At 34.3% G+C, this 14,870-nt stretch overlaps 1 protein-coding gene across 1 annotated transcript in view; it reads right to left on the bottom strand.

The window, feature by feature from the left end:
- Positions 1-3,823: 3,823 nt before the first annotated feature.
- Positions 3,824-14,870, bottom strand: part of LOC138326233 (QRFP-like peptide receptor) — a 70,055-nt gene continuing 59,008 nt past the window's right edge. The window contains exons 5-6 of the mRNA XM_069272358.1: positions 10,973-11,111; positions 3,824-6,995 (exon numbers count right to left, since the gene is read on the bottom strand). Coding sequence (XP_069128459.1) covers positions 6,600-6,995; positions 10,973-11,111 — 535 coding nt within the window. The 3' untranslated portion in view covers positions 3,824-6,599. The remainder of the gene's footprint in view (positions 6,996-10,972; positions 11,112-14,870) is intronic.

Here is a 14,870-nt window from a genome sequence, read left to right as displayed (position 1 = left end):
CTTGATTCACTTGCATTCAGACGAAAACTACATAAATCAATATTGATGTTTAAAATTGTAAATAATGAATCCCCTAGATATCTTACTAATTTGATTGAACCATTCTTTAATGATAATAATAATACTCCTTACACATTAAGGAAAACTCGCCTGTTTAATCCCCCCTATGTAGAACTGAATTATACTCCAACAGCTTTACTCCTTCAATGCTAAGAGAATTTAATCAAACAGATATAGAACTCATATGTAATTCATTAGAACAATTTAAAAAAAGTATCAAAAGATTTGATTTCTGATAAACATATACATGTATCATATAGCCCTCTGCATATATAAGCAAATAATAACAACTAACAAGTACCCATATCTAACTACTTGGTAGTCAAAATACTATCTAGCAGTGCAATTAAACATCTAAACTATTGTATATGTTAATATTTATTTCTAATTTACTCTAAACTATCCTGGCTGGATGGATACTGAATACTGTTTATCTAATATTGAGAATCTTTTATACTATAATAATTATCTAATTGAATAATCAAACTATGTACATATTAGAACCATAAATGTTGGTTAACTCCAATTGTATAAAAAATTGCATTCAATCTCCTACCAATTTTTTTTTTTTTTTTTTACATATTCAACTGAAGACAAAATGCTCATTTGTTGTCAGACTCTCATACATATTCCAAGGGGATGGGTCATTATGCATAAGCACAGGGACTTTTTGGCCTAATATCTCATGGTGTGTATGTATGTTAGTCTGTCAATAGATGAGCATGATTCTTATCCCTATCCAAAAACTACAATCACTAGGAATATGAAATCCAAATAACTAAACTTGTTCTGAAACATTTTCTATTAAAAATAAAATTGGAGTTATCCCCCTTTAATTAGTAATTATTACTATTATTATCACTATACTGTAACTAATTCAATTTATTTGTATATATAAATATATGTATTAATGAATTGCAGAATGAATTCATGTTTATACTTTAAAATAAGATCTGGAGAGGACTTAAATAGGCGTAGCCTGATGTCCGATCCTATTGATGTACGTGTACATAATATCACTAAAAATATTGTTGAAATTGAAATCCATCGCGACACTGACAAGGTATTTTACCCATGGGGTAGTTGTGTTAGGACAACCGGATTTAAGATCACTGGACTAGACAGGAGCTACTACAGAAAAAAGATCCTCTCGTTAAAACAATAAAGATATGATAACAGTACTTCTTTGTGTTGCTTACGTAGACCTTTTTAGCACCATTTTAAAAGTTAATTTGATAAGAAATTGATTATATAGTACGTTTCCATTGTTGGAAAATCGTGAAAAAATTTGGTATCAAAGTAAAAAAAGTTTTCTTTGGTAGCAGTGACACGTGTCAAAAGATTTTGTTTTTCATTTTGATTTTTCAAAGATAATGTATCATTTTTAAAATGTCAAAACAAGATTGATGTAATTTCTTGCCTTTGGAGACGCCATTTTGCACCTCGGGCCTAGCTTATCCCACACAGACCTGTTTCTGTCAGGTGTAAATCATCAATTTCTGTACAACCTACGTCATTTTACCACGAATGACCTCTAACACATACCTCAATGTCAATGACAACGCCATATTACGTTAAATTTTCTTTTTCAATCAAAGGAGCTATTCCCTCAGAAATTTAAAATTTGAAAACATTATTTTTACATTCAACTTTTTTTTTCTCGTCTCACGGATTTCCGAAAGAGTGAGAAAAGTATAATTTGTCGAGAATTCGCCTTCACTTTTTTGGAGTCCTTCTAAGAATCTATGTATTTTTATATTTCTTGGTTGTTTACATATTTTTATGTTTTAGGTGTTGAAATCATTTATTTATCATGATAGAAAACAATTAAGAAGACTGTGTTTATTTTTATATAAGAATTTTCTTTTATTTTTAATCAATAAAGTTTTCTCTCACATTACAATTTCAGAGGGACACTTTTTTTTAAAGTTTTCATTACTTGCTTAAAACATTTCGCGATTAATGTACCTAATATGAAGGTTTATATTTTTCCATTGATTGAGTCTATATCCGAATGATTATCTGTATCGAAGTTTAGCGCTCCACTTATATATTAGGTAGATGTTACACCTTGAACACCAGTAAATACTTACAACGGGTTACTTATATTTCATTGAGAAGGATACACATTTTAATTGTCCTGTCTTCTCGTTAACTTTGTAAACGCTTCATAATGAATTCGGGTTTATTTTGAAAAAAGTAACTCAACTGAAAGAATCCTTTGAAGTGAGCAACAATGAAAAACATTGGAGGGAATAGTTTAATTGATTGCCATCATCGAACATCACGATGGATAGAAGGTTTGGTATAACTTCAATAGATATATGTTTTATGGTAATCTTTTCTTTCTATTTCCACACTAAAAATCTTTATTGTGTTTTACATAATGGGGCCGCGGTGACCGAGTGGTTAAGATGTCTAGACATTATATCACAAGCGATCCATCTCTGGGTCCGAATTTGCTAGGTACTGAGCGCCGGTCGGTGGTTTTTTTTCCGGGTATTCCGGCTTTCCTTCATCAACAAACCTGGCACGTCCTTAAATGACCCTTGCTGTTAATAGGACGTTAATAAAACTAACCCACTTGTGTTATAGTAAACAAAGAGTAGATATTGTTCATGTTCAAGGTAATGGCTACACATAACACCAGTGATATCCTTTATATCAGTTTTATTTCAAAAGACATTTTTGTTATGTAAAATGCTTGACATGAAGGAACTGTAACTCACATATGCACTGCCCAAATATACATAAATTTCACCGTCAGATATCCTAGGGTATCTCATTGTTGAGGATTACATTCATATACTCTGTGTATATATAAAAATGATTGGTCGTTGTACATTGTTTCTAAATTACGTAAATTAAGTAAACAATCACAGAAAAAAAGTTGAGCAATTTTTTTTTTCATTAATTTATTCCTATATCATTTTAAATTATTATAAACATTTTGTTATTTACCTGATATTAAACACTATGATATGAAAAATGTAATCACAAGAATAATACTATGTACTCTTCTTTATTTTCTCTCCCTAAAGTCTTCCTCGACACCGTCTCACTTCTGGCCTTGAGCTGAGCGTTCGCTTTTGTGAGTAATGCTTTTGCTTTTGTCCCCTTGCCATTATACACCACACTTTAAAGTTTCTACTCATACTTAACCCTCAGCAGATATGAAGTGGGATGACTTGTTTGGCCGTTGTCAGTTTCACGTGACTTGGGTGGGATGTGTTGTTTGGTGTCTTTGGTGGCATACTACAGGTAGATAGCACTATAGAAAGGGCATGGGTTCCACTACTTACAAGGAGACACAACGCGAATATACCACAAGGAGACACAACGCATATATTCACACATGCAACATGCTACATATCGGGGAGCCCGTCATTAAATAATCACGACTGATAATAGGACTTTAATCTTGATAAACCAAATGAAATGTTAGTATGTACACCTGATATAATGCGACGGAGAAGAAACACAAGTTGTACCTTCATATTATCAAATTGATACAATATTCAGTAAGTGAAAGTAAACATCAACTAACTCCATGTTCTTATCTAAAGCATTACAATAAATGATATACACTTTTTTACTTTGATACTTTAAGCCACATATACATGTATATCTATAGGACTGCTTCATACCACAGTTTCAGGTGAAAGTCGTTATATGCCCAGTAGCCATATTAAAAATACACAATATGGTCAGGTAAGGGAGGGGGGGGGCTAAAACAAATCATCGAGCAGTGTCTCAGACTTGTAATGCCAAATATTATTCTCAGATAAACTGAGAATTATATTTGGAGTTAAACGGTTTAAAAGTTTAACTTAACAAAACTAGATTCTTGTTTCTATCTTCTATCTTATTATTTACAGATATCAAATAAAGCATTGAACTGCATTCAATTGGCAGTTATAGTAGTATGAATGCCAACACAACAGCGCCAATTTTATTGAAGCGCTTCATGTTGAATTCGCCATTGTCCAGTTGTTATTCAAACACTCATATCATCTCGATTCGCGAGGTAAATCTGTGTCGTTAAGTATGGAATGAAGTTCGAGGATAAATAAATCACTGTCAAATCGATGATCAGTGTCAAATTTTTAAGGACAAGATTTCTACAAGTTTCAAGTTTCCAGTATAGGCAATACATTGCTTTAGAATTTCATCGCCTTTGAGATACTTTATACAAGTGAACTGTGAAATTGTTAAGAAAAACACATTACTGACATGATCTGCTGTAATATCACAAGCAGGGACATGTTAGAACCCGATAGAATGCAAATACGAGAAACTAGGAAACCGTCTGGTTTTTCTCCAACAACGATACAGTCTGACAATAAATCAGTACTAAAGAGATGGATGACCTTCCGGCGTCTGTTGCATTCACTGGTGTCTAACCTGCCGCACGCCGAATGATGTACCTCACTTAGTCATTCACCTCCAAAGATAATTTACAAGAAGATGGTAATTCGAGGTGTGGGACCAATCTGGTTTCCGGCTGCCTGATGTTCTGTTTGAAGTCAAATTTCACATTCGTCGTAAATTTTTACGTAAGTCCAGAGAGACGATTTCAGATAGACTTGATAACATTTCGGCGATACCATCTGCTGATAATAAACAAATTGATTTCGGGCCGTAGGGTAGGTCTTCACGATAAAAGTCCATTGTTATTGTATTGTCATTACTTCCGATCAATGTAAGCAACATTAGGGCACTGCCACAGGGATATGTGAACCCTATAAGATCGTTACGGCACTGCCACAGGATACGTGAACTCCATAAGATCGTTACAGCACTGCCACAGGGATACGTGTACCCCATAAGATCGTTACGGCACTGCCACAGGGATACATGAACTCCATAAGATCGTTACGGCACTGCCACAGGGATACATGAACTCCATAAGATCGTTACGGCACTGCCACAGGGATACGTGTACCCCATAAGATCGTTACGGCACTGCCACAGGGATACATGAACCCCATAAGATCGTTACGGCACTGCCACAGGGATACGTGAACCCCATAAGATCGTTACGGCACTGCCACAGGGATACGTGTAACTCCATAAGATCGTTACGGCACTGCCACAGGGATACATGAACTCCATAAGATCGTTACGGCATTACCACAGGGATACGTGTACCCCATAAGATCGTTACGGCACTGCCACAGGGATACATGAACTCCATAAGATCGTTACGGCACTGCCACAGGGATACGTGTACCCCATAAGATCGTTACGACGGCACTGCCACAGGGATACTGAACCCCATAAGATCGTTACGGCACTGCCACAGGGATACGTGTACCCCATAAGATCGTTACGGCACTGCCACAGGGATACGTGTACCCCTTAAGATCGTTACGGCACTGCCACAGGGATACATGAACTCCATAAGATCGTTACGGCACTGCCACAGGGATACGTGTACCCCATAAGATCGTTACGGCACTGCCACAGGGATACGTGAACCCCATAAGATCGTTACAAGCCTCTGTCGATGCACCATGGTATGAACATTATTCTTGCTGTCTTAAATCCACATTTTTTATTGTTTTTTTTAAAGTATTCATTTTCCACATATTTTGTTTTATCCACTTCAAATTTAGTTAGCAACATTTTGTATTTGGTCTCGAGGTTTAAAGGTGGTTTCTTAAGGCTCGAAAATGGACACACAAAACCTCAATCTCTCATAAATTAACATTTATGTCAGGTCGTAGTTATAGACAAATATGAACATGTAATGAAACTACTTAACTCATTCACGCTATATATACATCTCGCACAAATGATTCGGATATTCGTATTAGGTCAATTACAGAGATGTTACTAATGATATTTTACATCAAAAAGAAATTTTTACTAGAAAATGTTGAAGACGGACCGTAGGTAAAAACAATAACTAGATTTGTTTTGTTTTCAAATTTGATTAGACTCTCTGCAATATATAGATTATGAAGTTATATATAAAGTAAAGATATTCGTACCGACATCCACCTGCAAAATGAAATAAATTTCTATACCCCCATCCCCCATTTTCGATCTAAAGGTGACAATATGGGCACTTGGTCAATGTATTTTGTTAGATATATAAATCTCTAACCTTTAGAACTATGCAGTAGTTGGTAAACAGCTATTTACAATCATTACAGGCTTTGTCGTTGATAACAGTGGGAATGGATTTTCAAAGGAATCTTTGGAATGGCATATCCATGTGAGATGTTATTGAACTCGGATGTATTAACTTTAATATTACGTCACTTTCTTTAACTTTATTAGCCATGCCACTTTTTCGGCTGCTATTAGATTTTCGACGATTGGATGAAATGGTTTCTTGACAAGGTATCACGTTCTTGCATTTAACAGTTTCCCTTTTCAATCTATGGCAAATGAGTCCTTACAATTAAATACCAAGCAGAGAAAGAGCATCAACAGATACTTCCCACACTCGCCTCTAGTTTCTCTACAACTCTGTTTAATATGACATTCTAAATGTAATCTGGGACATTAAATGAATTCCATGAACTGAGTTACGTTTCCACCTCATGTACTGCTGTCTTAATTTTGTCTCCAGTATAATCTTGCAGCTGTAAATTGGGTCTTCCGGAAATGAACGATGTTGACCGAGTTTGAAATGAATACCGAACGACTCCGTTATCATTTACTGTCATTACAGTCTGATGGCCACAAACAAGTGCAAGGGTATTCCGAAAGGAGTTCCGGAAGTTTTTGGACATGAATCCGTAAACGACTGGATTAACACAACTGTTAAAGTAGGACATCAGAAGAAACAATTGACGCATGGGCTTTAGGTAGCCAAAGTGAAGGTCGTCAAGGATACCGAGAGATACCAGCAGATTGTTACACATGATTGGTCCCCAGCAGAGAAGGAACAGCAACACTATGGCAACCAGCATTTTTATGACCTGAAAATACAGAAAGGAGCAAAATGTTGGTATCCATTTCATGACATAATTATATGATTATACAATGTAGTCTTAGATAGTAGGATAGTAAGAATGTCGTTATGATATATGTTTTATGTCGGACGGGGTTTTTATGGAAAGGCAGGTAGATAATAAACTAATACCTAACAATGCATCGACGGACACCAAACGGTTGATTGTACTACGTTACGCTCTACTTACCGAGTGATGCTAAGTGTGAAATTAAAGATTGGTTCACACGTATTTGCTCTCGATGTTCGCTCTCAGTAAATATGTGTTATATGATGAATGTTTTCTTTTGAATTTATAATAGATATTAAAAAGGGTCCCACAAAGATATTGGTATTTAGAAGACTTATTCTTCGAGTTCCTTTTCGATAATTTAGAACGCAAAGCACATGTAGCTAAATGAAATACTATAACAAAATATCATATTAGTAAAATTCTAATAAAAGTCAAGTCTACATAACACATTGATAAAAAGATCGAATCAAACGATATTATAAAGTAGACTCTCTACTCAGAACAAATGTAATGGCCATATGACAAATGGTTTTGCTATTAAAGTACAATTACGAGTGGTAAAGAAATGAATTATGAGCTTTATTAACTCTGGTGACAGTACAACAAATACATTTCTTTTGAATGGTAAAAAATACAACGCAGTCTTTTTATTTGCAAGTACGGGATTAATCGAATTAAGGTTGTGTTGAACAAAGACAGAAACAGAAATATACAAAAAGACCAGAAACATTTAAACGTAAAAAAGCATTTATATAACAGTATTTAATATAACGTTTATAGGGTGCATATACGCACAAAATGGTTTTATTTCTGCATCCTTTTTTATATTTATCAACTGTTTCTATATTCTTTATACTGTTCTAATTGTCTGGGTTTTTTTCTTCTTTAGATGTTGTTTAAATGGATTTCGGATGCTGCTTTCTTAAGGAATGTATCAAAGATATACTGAAAAGGAAGAAACAATGAATGGTGACATCTTGAAAAAGACAAATAATCAATAGAACATAGACTATGATAAACTTCTTAAAGTACTTAAAATTACGAAAATGCAATTAAATTAAATTGCGGACATTGAATATTTATTTAAACCATTTTGAATGACAGACAGTTCCAAAATAGTCCTAAGATCGATATTCGTGTTGCTTAACTCTGTCTGAAACTTAACAGCTAACAATGCCTCAATTTAAAAATAGGCCTGGGGTTATCAATGTGATGTTTCAAGGGTTTTTTTTTCTCTGTTTGAACCCTGTTATATACAAAAATGTGCCTTTTAAATTTATCAAATATTAAGTATAAAAGTGGATATGTCCAAAGGATCCCCTCTTGTGTGAGGGCAACTCAATGTATCATTTCCCTCTGATAAGAAAAAAAATTCTTCTAAAAATTCTTTTAAAGTACGATGATAAAGATAACTATTGACATATACTTTCCCCTTCAAAAGGGTCAAAGAAAAAAAAAGAAAAAAGGACACAATCTAGGACAAGACAGTTACACATTAAACATTTAGAACAATTGTCAACTCTTTTTACCGCATTCTGACCACCTTAAAAACTATCCATGACAATAGCTCCCATGGGCCTACCTACACGGTATTATCGTCAAGTCGACATCCCCTGAGGAACGACCTTTCTATGGTTACAGATATCACTGTTAAGCCCTACTCTAATATGTCTAGACATCCGTAGCACCAATAGCTCTACACTTATTACCTAGCTAATACCAATGTGTCCTAAATATATATTTGTTTACATATAAATCAAGTTGTTAAATATTTTTATCTTGGATTTAACCTTAAGGATGTACTCCTCTGAGAAGTCAAAATTTTCTTGTTTTAAACTTTTTTTCTCATATAAAATTTTGGAAATAGGGGTTCATATCATAAAAGAAAATGGAAGAAAAACATATGTCTGTGTGCTCGTTTTTGAGCTATTGTCAATCAACGATATCTAATTGACAAAATATTGGATTTAATTTCAAAATGGCCGCAAAATGGTCCATTTCTTAAAATCTCCGTTTAAAAAAATCTACTAAAAATAGAAATGTAATTTTTTTGACAAAGTTTGCAACTAGCAACACCCTACATATATTGATAGATTGTATTTTAAAATTTCTTAATTTCTTTGATCTTTTAGAGTAAAAAATGAAAGTTCTCGAATTACCATTAAATGTAAAAAATAAAGTGCCAAAAGTGTATCCTTTCACACATTAATGCTCAATATTTTAACTACCACGAACGAACCTAGTAAAATTTACAGTAAAAATAGCTCGATACAACTAAAAATGCTGGCGCAGTGATGATTTAAGTAAAAACAATTTCAGTTTCAAATGGTAAAACTGTGGCTCTACTCAAAGCGAAAAAAAGACATAATTTCAAAATGGCCGCAAAATGGTCCATTTCTTAAAATCTCCGTTTAAAAAAATCTACTAAAAATAGAAATGTAATTTTTTTGACAAAGTTTGCAACTAGCAACACCCTACATATATTGATAGATTGTATTTTAAAATTTCTTAATTTCTTTGATCTTTGTCGAAACGAATCTTCAACGGAACTGAACTTTTAACCTTTTATTTTGACTTATTGAAATAAATTTCCGTCTTAGTTTTACCATTGAATTCCGATGTGTATCCTGTTACCAGATTTAAGAATGCGCAATAGTAGAATTTGGAAGAATAGTTGTTTGATTGATTCTAACGCCACCAATTACCAAAAATGAGGCCTTTGAATGCCTGATTTCAGAAACAAGCACTGAGGTCTAATCCCCCAATCACGATGGTCGTGTGGCAACGCATTTATGAATACTGGCTCGGCTACATCGTCGCTGTTTTATCAACCTTTCTACATCGGTATTGGACGATGTCAAGAGAACTTTTGTCTCCGTTTGGTACGTGGACATATATCCTAGCTAACAAAGGATGCACTGAAGAGTTCTATTAAGTCACAAGAATATATATGTCAATGTCAGGTTTCTTATAACTCGCTTCACTGACCTACACAGACATCATCCGGATGATAGCCTAAACACGATTGTAAAATAGAAAGCGGAAGAAGTGTACCGAAAGTCGATTATAGTCGAAGGCCACACGCGCCCTCCACGAGGAAAATATTATCAGCCATAACTGTCACCCCAAATAAATGGAGACACGGGATTTCAAAAGGATCACTTTTTACGCCATGCAGATTTCGTGAGTCTGGGACCTTGATCTTTATAGCCTTGATCAACATTACATCAATCTGTTCTTTATCATTTGGCTGATTTTATCCCTCAGAGCTTTTTACGGTATGTGACTAATTTGCTTAGTTACAGTGAATGCAGATATTATTGTTTAAGTCAACTATAATACCCATATAAAAAGGCTAAAGATTATTTCATTTATAAAAGTCGGCTGTAAATCAATGGCATCATTCAAGTAACGTAGACTTCAATTCACGAACGTCACAGAAGTTATTATACAGCTGAATGTATTAACACTACCATTGATTAGTAATTAAGAAACAAGATTTGTACACCCAACTTGAATTACACTAGAAACCATGATCTGAAAAGACGATGCCAGTTTAGGAATATTGGCAAAGTAAATCTGTTAGGGGCGAATAAAAATGGACGTCGCCAGCAACCACTTTCTAGGGTTTCAAAATATCAATGGGTTTCCAAATAAAGTAAGCGCCAGTTATGTAAAGTTTAACCATCATAACTGTAATGTAAAATACCATTTTAACAGTATGATAATAACCTCCATTTAAAGTAACAATACGCCATTTGCCAACACGCTCACCAAATTTAACCTTAAGCGATTTTTGATATTCAAACGTGCACAATTTATTTTTCATTCACAAGACCAAAATAATAGAGTATACGGATTTATATTTTTGCTAGGGTGAGGGTGGTGGGATACTATACCGACATAGATACCATTACAACCGAAGATTTTACCTGTTTCCGTGTCTGGTTTTCCTCGCCTATCGGAGATTTCCGTGATCGGAGTACCATCAGTACCTCTCCGTTCCTCTGACATCTTGGACCACTCGAAGCCTTACGGAGAATCCCAGTGTATGACCTGGAGTCTTCTTCGCTAGAAAAATGAACATTTAACTATGCTGTAAAAGGCTAGAAAAGCTTGAAAAAACCAACAATATTTGCAGGTGTGCGTCGGAATTTATAAGAAAAATTGTTGGAAACATATAATGCTTATTTTTTTAGTTATGTGATAAAATACGTTTTAAATACTGGGTAAATAGATAGGTGTATGTTCGGCCATATGAAAAAAATTGGCAAATATAATGTTAAGCGTATGCTTATTCTAAATTAACATTCAATGCATTTTTCTATATCCAATCAGGAACAATTTTGAATTTTACAATATCACAAATTTCATTTTTGTTAAATGTAGCGTTTGGCAATTCATAGCTTTACCAAAACACCTCTAAGCAATTGGAAGATATCAGCTAACTAATCTGTCTTTGAACAAAGAAATAAATCTAGGAACTTCGATCTTCATATTGTCTTTAACAGACATGTTCTGTTAAGTGTGTGCCTTTTTAAGGGATATTTAGTATTGATTCCATCATTTCATTCTTGTAATTTAAATCATTCTGAATGCTTGTAAGTATATCATTGTCAATAACATTGCAATGACATTCAGTCAATTGTGATAATTAAACACTCGATCTATCGATCTGTCGTTAGGCACAAGAATACAATTGAGTGTTATGAATGCGTTCTCGCACATTTTTAAATTGTTTATGACATGCCATAACTTTTAACCAAACCAATTACCTTTATTTAATTATGTAACTAAAGCATCAGGAGTAGTTTTTTCTAATTCTAATTAGAGTTAAAATCCCAAGGAAAACCATTTCGTGTTCTAATTTTGAGAAAATGCCACACTTTCCGTTATATTTAAATAGAATAGCTACAATTTGTTCCATTCAGAGTGGGCATTTAATCATATACATTTGCACTTTGATGAAAACCGCATCGTTTGCCCATTGCGAATGGAAATGGAGGTCGTTGGCCACTGTATGGCTTCTTTTTTGACAATGCATACTCGCTTTACTATACAATTTACGTAGATATCATTATTTGTGTGAATACAGCTAGCTACCATTCATTTTGAGATTTCATTTGGTTTTGTAAAATTCAAACCCATGAATTGTTAATGTTGTAGAGTTGTTGCTAAATAACGTAATAATGTTACTCTTTATGTATCTCTATTAAAACTACAGTATTTTATCTTAAATCTTTCCTGAAATTTTTAAGATTTTTGAGATACTGATTTGTTTCAGGGTTTTATCTTAAATTTTCATCAACTCAAATATTAATTATATTTTATGTATGCACATTTTACAGTACAATACTTTCAGATGCATATAGCTAATGGCATCCCGGTCTCTCAAAGGGTTAATATCACTATATGGGATTATATCGAACAGTGGACTATGTCATAGCAAAACTGACAAAAGGTTAACTGTGCGACAACAGGTGAGGCAGGTAGTTTGCAGATTAAAGAATTGTAAGAATCAATCTCCAGATCGGTCTAACATTTGCATTTTCAGAATTTAATTTGTTTTGGTCCTTTGATGTGCATCAAATAACACACCCTGTGGTTGACCGCATGACTTTGAGACTGGGCGTTGCTCTCTACATATTCTTCAATGACCTGTGGCTGATTTTCTCCTGAACTGCCTTTAGTTTTACCATGACATAGTCCAGTGGATATTACGACAGCGTCAATAAGCCCTGGAGCGTCGAGGATGGGCTGATGGAAAATTGTCTAAAATCACATCGGACTTGTAAAAGCACATCCTATGACTCCTATAGAGATACTGCTGTGTTTAATCTAAATGATCGTACAAACACGAGACAAGAAACACCGTCAGTTACTTACGTGATCAGCCTATGTGTAGGCGTCTGATAGCCAGAATATAGGAGCAGTTTTACACTGAAGTTGTTGAAAATGGACCAGTACATATCAGAAAACTCTTCAAATGAACCACCTAATTTTAAGCATTTTATCAAATCTAACGTTAATGGTTAAATTTGATGATAATATCAAGTATTGTCCATGACTAAAACAGAGTTAAATTAATACCGTGTAATCACATAACACCGTTGTCCCAGTGACATATACATTGTTTTAATTCGTTGGAATAAGTCTCTCAGTTTTCTTTGAGACCTATTCCCGGGGAGAATTGTACGCGCAGTGGCAGTTTTATTAACATTAACCTTATATTTTTGCCATATAGGTTGACTTGCTGGTCATTCTTTCCATTTTATTCGCGAAAATTGCGAAACTAAATCCCCGCAAATAATAGCATCCATACAGTAATAAATTTCTGGATTTTAGAGATATTGTTTTGTTGTTATATTTAATTTGTTGTTATAGGCAACCATAGGAATTTCAAAACAGTCACTTTCTCACACTTCACTTCAATGGGCTACAGTAAAAGGCTATTTCAATGTATATACTGTATTGCTTCTAAAGAAAAGGGCGTATAATTCTTCATTTGAAGCCTGTCTTAATGTGCGTTTTATTTGAATTCGCATGTCAAGTCCTGTCTGAGAAAGCCTTCCCACCTCTTTCAGACAAACACTGTATCAAAGTAACTTTCGCCAACATGTAATCCAATACTACATTTGATGGTTGAATGTCTCTATACGAGTAAATGACACACTTCAGGGAGGATAACAAAATAGTTATTTATACCACTTTACTTCCTGAAGTAAAGCTCCAGTTCGATATCGTAAAGATATGGTTTTTATCTGCACGCGAAGAAAAAAACTTAAAGGGTTTTTTTTATAATCATAATGGGTTTTTTTGCTCTTTTAAACCAAAATATCAATTGACAAACATATTAAAACATCCTTATTTTTGTACTTAAAACCATGAAGGTTCGGCCTAGAATATATCTATATATCTGATATTCCAGAAATGTATTGATAAATGAATATTATTCCAAGAAATGATTCTTTTTAAGTGAGAAATTGATATGGAATGAAGCCGTTCGCTTTGTAACATTGGAATTATGATTGTCATTCCGAGGATTTATTGCGGAAATAAAGTTTCTTCACGTGACTACGTTATCAAAGAGAAAGTGCGAGATCAAAAAAATGGTGATTTATTAATATTCGTATTCATTTATACGTCATCATTTGGTGATTAGAACATCAACTGATAATTTTTACTGTTTTCAGCGTCTCATAAGTCAAGTCAACCATACTGTCTGGAGGCTTCATCGATAGTCCAGGGGTTACTATCACTGACGTTATATCCACCCCTGGACTATATCATAGTAAAACTGGAGGCAGCAGAACAGAACAGGTAATTTGGTCCTTTGATGTACATCAAAAGAGCCGTATAACGGTAAACTGTGGTTGACTGTGTGGCTCTGATGTTTGGCGTCACTCTCTCTATAGTCTTCAAAGGAAATTTTTGCAGGCCTGTGATTGGTTCAGACTTTTTCTCCTGAGCTACCTTCAGTTTTACTATAATTGTAACCCCTGGAGTATCGAGAAAGACGTGGGTGATTATCAATATATTGTGAATATTTTGTATTGTATAATGTAGTAAATGTTGATCAATGCTTGATACTTTAATAAACTAAGTAATTATCAAGCATTGGAAAGCCTGTAACATTGGTGTCCTCCATTGTCACGTGATCTCCGACTGTCATAATATGAACTATTGATACAATATGGAGCAATGCACAGTTAAAATCTTTAACCATGAAATTGACCACAGGAAATGTAAACCTAACATTGACCTATTCTGGGGCTTTAGGTCGATTTCTGGCCCAATTTTATAATTGTAAAATTTTGGTCAATTTAAGGT

Source organism: Argopecten irradians, chromosome 6, assembly GCF_041381155.1.
Source record: "Argopecten irradians isolate NY chromosome 6, Ai_NY, whole genome shotgun sequence".
Classification (NCBI taxonomy): Eukaryota; Metazoa; Mollusca; class Bivalvia; order Pectinida; family Pectinidae; genus Argopecten; species Argopecten irradians.
The sequence above is the reverse complement of the archived record's forward strand: the minus strand, read 5'-3'. Positions and strand labels throughout refer to the sequence as shown.